This window comes from Otolemur garnettii, unplaced genomic scaffold, assembly GCF_000181295.1.
Source record: "Otolemur garnettii isolate 467f Iridium unplaced genomic scaffold, OtoGar3 scaffold00013, whole genome shotgun sequence".
Classification (NCBI taxonomy): domain Eukaryota; kingdom Metazoa; phylum Chordata; class Mammalia; order Primates; family Galagidae; genus Otolemur; species Otolemur garnettii.
The window spans coordinates 30,224,438-30,231,191 of record NW_003852408.1 but is presented as its reverse complement, the minus strand read 5'-3'; the positions used below and the strand labels follow the sequence as shown (position 1 = coordinate 30,231,191).

The 6,754-nt window shown below is 38.5% G+C and overlaps 1 protein-coding gene across 4 annotated transcripts in view; it reads right to left on the bottom strand.

The window, feature by feature from the left end:
• Positions 1-6,754, bottom strand: part of CLK1 (CDC like kinase 1) — a 12,042-nt gene that overhangs the window by 3,307 nt on the left and 1,981 nt on the right. For 2 of the 4 annotated variants that reach the window (XM_023510436.1, XM_003785039.3), the window contains exons 2-9: positions 5,890-6,050; positions 5,422-5,650; positions 4,339-4,429; positions 3,863-3,929; positions 2,476-2,592; positions 2,222-2,388; positions 1,249-1,343; positions 1,041-1,170 (exon numbers count right to left, since the gene is read on the bottom strand). In XM_023510436.1, the coding sequence (XP_023366204.1) occupies positions 1,041-1,170; positions 1,249-1,343; positions 2,222-2,388; positions 2,476-2,592; positions 3,863-3,929; positions 4,339-4,429; positions 5,422-5,650; positions 5,890-6,050 (1,057 nt within the window). Of the gene's footprint in view, positions 1-1,040; positions 1,171-1,248; positions 1,344-2,221; positions 2,389-2,475; positions 2,593-3,862; positions 3,930-4,338; positions 4,430-5,421; positions 5,651-5,889; positions 6,051-6,312; positions 6,565-6,754 lie in introns of those variants that run through there. The other 2 variants (XM_012802198.2, XM_012802199.1) reach the window with 2 other exon arrangements.

Here is a 6,754-nt window from a genome sequence, read left to right as displayed (position 1 = left end):
CCAGGAGTTGGAGATTGCTGTGAGCTGTGATGCCACAGCACTCTACCCAGGGGGACAGCTTGAAGCTCTGTCTCAAAAAAAAAAAAAAATTTAAAAATAAAAATAAATAAATAAAATAAAAATAGCTGAGTGTTGTGGTGGGTGCCTGTAGTTCCAGCTACTTGGGAGGCTGAGGCAAGAAAATTACTTGAGCCCAAGAGTTTGAGGTTGCTGTGAGGTATGACATCATGGCATTCTACCCCGGGCAACAAAGTAAGACTCTGTCTCAAAATAAATACATACATACATAAATAAAAGGGCTTTGGTGATATTAGGTATGAAATCTCAACTCTGGTTTGACTGTAAGACAACCAGTCCTAATACAACTAGTGATTTGGGAATAATTTTTTCTGAGCCTTACAGTCCTTAACCTGTAACATGGGAGGTATCTGCATCATGCAAAGACTGAGCAGCCATAAAGTGTCTAAGATATAATAATCATTAAATAATTAACATTAAAACCCCTATCACATATTACAAATGTGTAAAGAATTATAGAAAGATTAAGTCTCTAGCTCACAGTCCCAGAGCTCATTAGCTCGAACAATTGAGAGCATAAAATCTGTAATGTGTTTCATGATATTAATCCCTTAAAGAGAAAAAGACGAGGCTCAGCGCCTGTAGCTCGGCAGCTAGGGCACAGCCACATACACCAGGGCTGGTGGGTTTGAACCCAACCAGGGTCTGCCAAACAACGGCAACTACAATTAAAAAAAAACCAGCTGGGCATTGTGATGGGCACCTGTAGTCTCAGCTACTTGGGAGGCTAAGGCAAGAGAATCACTTAAGCCCAAGAGTTTGAGGTTGCTGTGAGCTGTGACACCATGGGACTCTGCTGAGGGTGACAAAGTGAGACTCTGCCTCAAAAAAAAAAAAAAAAGAGAGAGAGAGAAAAAGATGGACAAAGTCCTATAAATGAGAGCTAGAATTATAAACAAATTTTAAGTCAGCTTCAGTAATAAAATACACAGGTCCTGAAACCACAGTTACTAAATACTAACCTAAGATAACTTCAGGTGCTCTGTAATGTCTCGTAGATACCAACGTACTGTGATGCTCATCATCATAGGTCGCACTTCCAAAGTCTACAACTTTAATATCTGGATTTATTAAGGTACGTTCATCACGTTTCTGGAAAATCACAAATGATGGTTAAGGAAACATAAAATATTCATTTGAAATTATGAAGATAACATATTGTAGACTTACCATTTTGGGATTATACACCTCTGTGTAGTCAGACTGCACAAATAGGATGTTTTCAGGCTTTAAGTCTGTGTGAGTCAATTTATTACTATGCAAAACTGTAAATGAAACAGAAAATAATGGCTGTAATCTGAAAATTAGAAAACACAAAACAAACCAAAGCCCCAAACCTTCTTATACCTTTCCCATATGCCCAAAGAAGTGGTCAACATCATTCAAGTCTGCTGGAAAATGACCAGGGACTAAAATCTGTTACCCCTTCCTTAAAAAGCCCGCTGTAGCTATATGCAAAAGGAAAAACAAACAACCACCAACTTCTATCTAACGAAGCTCAGATCTGTGATGTCTTTTTTCCGAAGGTTCTTGGTTAACATTTTTAGAAATAAGAAAGACTAACTCCCAGTTTGCATATCAACAGTAAGTTATTATATATGCTAGATAATATCTTATCTAGTGAGAGAAATACGCACTGCAGACCAGCAGCCTGTTACCAAGTAAATTTTTTATACATACTTTTCCTCCTCCTTTCTTAATTGATAAAAATTGCACATATATGGGATAAGATTTCATATATGTCTACACTATTGAATGGCTAAATCAAGCTAATTAACATTTGCATTACACCTCACATACTTTTTTTTTTTTGAGACAGAGCCTCAAGCTGTCACCCAGGGTAGAGTACCAGGGCATCACAGCTCACAGCAACCTCCAACTCCTGGGCTCAAGTCATTCTCCTGCCTTTGCCTCCCAAGTAGCTGGGACTACAGGCACCTGCCACAATGCCCGGCTATTTTTTGGTTGCAGTCGTCATTGTTGTTTGGCGGGCCTGGGCTGGATTTGAACCCGCCAGTTTAGGTGTATGTGGCTGGCACCTTAGCTGCTTGAGCCAAGGCATTAGGTTCTATTTTTAAAGATCCAAATTCAGCTGACATTTAGTCTCAAACTCAAGTTTCCACAAGATGTGCCAAGAACTTACAATTCACAGACTTGCATATCTGATATGCCATCTTCCTGATATGATCCAGTCGAAATGGTAGAAAACCATTTTCCTTAATGAAGTCGTAAGTACTAAGTCCCAGTAGTTCAAACACAATGCAGATGTGACCATGATGCTCAAACCACTCCAACATCTGGACACATCGACTAGAAACACATGAAAAATAACTTAGTACAGCTTCTCACAAGTCAAATCTACCGGAGGCCATTTCCAAGTCCCAATTTGATACTTACAAAGTACTATTGGGGTCTGTTGTATTTAGGTGTTCGAGAACTTGTATTTCTGAGCGAGCAGCTTCACAATATCTATCCACATTTTTAACTATTTTTACTGCTACACGTCTACCTCCCCTGTTAGAGAAAATAAGTTAAAAAATGATAAAGAAAACATAAGAACACAAAAGGTAAAGGAAAAAAATTGTATACTAACTTAAGAAATTTTAATCAGTAGTTCAATGGAGATAATTAAGCTTGTGGCACCAATTTAGAAGAGTTACCATCCCTGACTGTGTTATCAAGATGAATTATGCTACTTTCTGAAAATAAAGGATGGCCCAGACATAGTGGCTCGTCCCTGTAATTCCGGTACTCTGGAAGGCCGAGGTCAGAGGACCCCTTGAGCTCAGGAGTTGGAGACCAGCTGAAACAAAGCAAGACTCCCGTCTCTACTAAAGCTAGAAAAACTACCCAGGCACTGTGGCAGGTGCCTATGGTCCCTGCTATTTGGGAGGCTAAGAAGGATTACTCAAACCTAGGAGTTTGAGGCTGCTGTGAGCTAGGCTGAGGCCATGTCACTCTAGTCAGGCCAGAGAGCGAGACTGAGACCGTCATTCAGCATATAGATATATGCTGCAAGGTAACTACCACCCTGAAAAGATAAGGGTTGAACAAAACTTCAAAGGCACCTAATACAAAATGAAGGCTGAAAACCACAGATCTGGGGGAAAAAATTCTGGCCACAACTATGCCCATAATAAGTCAAATGATAAAAATATGTTCTCCGCCTGGAATTAGTAGCCACGTATAGCTGGGTACAGCAGCTCATGTCTGTAATCCTAGCACTCTGGGAGGCCAAGGTGATAGGTTATCTTGAGCTGAAGAGTTGAAGACCAGCGCGAGCAAGAGCAAGATCCTGTGTCTACTAAAAATAGAAAAACTAGCCAGGCATTGTGGTAGACACCTGTAGTCCCAGCTATTCCAGAGGCTGAAGCAGGAAGGTCACTCAGACCTAGGAGTTTGTGGTTGTTGTGAGCTAGGCTGACTGCACAGCATTCTAGCCTAGGCAACAGAGTTGAGACTCTGTCCCCCAAAACCTTGTAAAAAGTTGCAAGTATGATTAATAGCTACTGTTTAAATAATACAAAGGGTACTCAGTATCTTTTTTTTTTTTGGTAGCTTTTGGTTGGGGCTGGGCTTGAACCCACCACCTCTGGTCTATGGGGTTGGTGCCCTACTCCTTTGAGCCACAGGTGCCACCGGTACTCAGTATCTTTAAGTGGAGGTATCTTATATCCAAGTCAAAAGACCCAAGGTAAAAAGGTATAAACACACAGCTATAACTCATGGTTGAACCACTTCTAAAGTGACCACCTCAAGGATAATCCCAGCGGGGGAAACTTACGCTTTATGATCAATGCACTCCACGACTTTTCCAAAAGCTCCTTCACCTAAAGTATCAACAATTTCATCTAAAAGAGAGAAATAAATCTCAGTCATACAAGGAAGTGGAAACAATTTACTTATAATAAATGCTATCAATGCAGATTATTCTAGTTGATGTTATAAATTTCCTTATCACTAGATATTTATTTTATTGGTCAACACCATCAAAAAACATGTAACTATTTTTAGTTCTAATTTCATTTTTAGGCTAATTTCATTAACTTGATTTACTGTTCTGGAAGTTCTGCATAACAAACATTAAATTTCTAAAGAAAGCAAAACACAATCCCCCCCACCAAAAGAAATGGAAAAATAAAATAAACAAACAAAGAAAAAACAGAGAAAGAAAAAAAAGACTTCCAAATCCCTGAAATCTTAATCTACATATAGATTATGTTATCTGAAAATTAATAAGTGTTGAAAAATATTCTATACATCTTGCACTTAGTACGTCTCCACTCTGACAGATCAGGTGACCCTCCTCATCATCCTCTACACTCCTGGTTCTTTTCCTTCGGTGACTCTTCTGGAAACGTCAAGTGGGCGGCACCAAGATCATCCAGCCAATCAATATACCCGAGTGAATTCAGGGCAGAATACGAAATTCATTCAGCGGGGAGATATTCAGGCATTCAGATACACGCCAGGCCACAAACGGTTGGCAGGAGCAATTTCAAATTCAGTCCCCAGAAATTCACAGGGCACATAGTTTATGTTAACAGGAGAAAAACATGGCAAGGAACAGATTTTCAGATAAGATACTCAAAGTGGCAAGGCAACAAAACATAATACAATTGTTTTTCTATAAAAAAAAAATGCTTAGTTGTAGCATTCACTGAAACATAATTTTACGTTTCTAGTGTCCTAATTTAATGTAGGATGTAATATTTACTTGTTAAAGTAGACTGTGGCCAAATTAGAATTTCCTAGGTAATCTAAGAAAACAAATATTAAAACAGTAAATAAAATTGAAAGTCCTAATTGTGGGGGGAAAAAAAGATCTGGCATACAAGAATACTACTATCGCATTTTAAATGTCATCTGAGCTGATCTCCAAGTTAATACATAACCCATAGTTCAAATCTGGTGTGGCTTGCTTAGTGAAAAAGGGATTAGAGAACATGCTTAGTTAGAACAAAGAGGCACACCTAACCTTCAATCATATAAAAATGCCTTTTCTATTTTTGTGGTATTCAACTTATCAAATCAGATTTTTTTAGGTATTAAAAAAACCTTTTAGAATATCTTGAAGTCACTTTTGAACTAACCTACTAAATTATCTCCACTATTTCACTGGAATGGCAATAAGCCAACCGACAATTAAGTCTGGTTGTACAGAACTAAATGTGTACTAACTTCAAGAATTTTCTATCCAACGTACAAACACAGAAAGAATCCTGCAAGTTAAAATTGAGATGACTTCATCTTAAACACTTTCTCAAATAATCAAATACAAATTCAAGTTTTCCTGTTCCCATGGGAAATACAATTTCCAAAATGTTTTAAAAGAGCTCATACCCCATGTGAACGATGATGTGAAGTACTGTGGTGAATCCTGTGTTTGCTTTTATAACTACTTCTTCCACTTCTACCAGATGACTTGCTACTATGGTTTTGATATCTGCTTTCATGGTCTCTATGGCGATGTCCAAGTTCACATCCTTGACTGTAGTCATTTCTGTATTCGTCAATGTAGCGCCGACTATAATAATCCTTCTCATTTATAGACCTGCTTTCCAAATAATGGCTAGAGACAAAAAAAAAAATCATGTTCAGTGTTTTATGCTAATACCAAATATCCTCAAATCCTTAGTAAATCTCTTAAATTAGGACTCTAAAAAAAGATTTTATAAACCTCCCACCCACCAATTTTACAAAATCACTCACTGGTAACAGAAAAGAATGGTAATCAGCCATTATTTTAATTTATATTACTCTAAAAATGCATTTTTATATGGAGATGTTTTCTTTAAGCACCCTCCTTACCTGTCCGATGTTTTAGAGTGATTGTATTTGCAGCGCTTATTCTCCCGAGCACTGCTATGTGATCTCTTCTTTCTTTTATGACCGCTGCTGCTCCTCCATTTTCCACAATCCCAGTCCTTTTCTTCCCACTCAGAATAGTAAGTTCTCTTTGAGTGTCTCATCTGCACAAAAAGACAGTTTTTTCTTAAATTGTATCCCACACAGAGCTGTTGAATAATAAAGCTCTTACAAATTCACTCTACTTGTGACCTTTGAAATTGTTCTCTTAAGTCAAAGTTCAGAAACCATCATCACCCAAACTGGAACCATTGTTAAGTCCAATTACTGGAGTTTGAACTTAGGAGGTCTGTATTATCTATGTCTCAGATTTACTGAAAGGAGTTAAGAAATAAAAAGGTGAAGAAGCAAATCCCAATTTATTACCTTGGTTAAATTTTACCCCTGCCTTGACAATAGCATAAATGTCCCCACATCATTCTCCCCATTCAAACATGTATCAGATAGAAACTAAAGAAAATAGAATAAACTTGTATCAGAAAGTAACCTACAACTCTAATGCAATGATAAATGTTCTTCACCATCACTAAACTGTTTGCAGTACAGTACACACAGAATCCTCAGAGGAGTATTTCTGAAAAGGAGGCTGGGCTCAGTGGCTCTTGCCTGTGATCCTAGCATTCTGGGAGGCCGAGTTGGGCGGATTGCCTGAGCTCACAGGTTCTAGACCAGCCTTGAGCTAGAGCCAGACTTCGTCTCTAAAAAGTAGCCGGGCAACTATAGTCCCAGCTATTCGGGAGACTGAGTCAAGAGAATATCTTGGAGCCCAGAAATCTGAGGTTGCTGTGAGCTGTGACGCCACTGCACT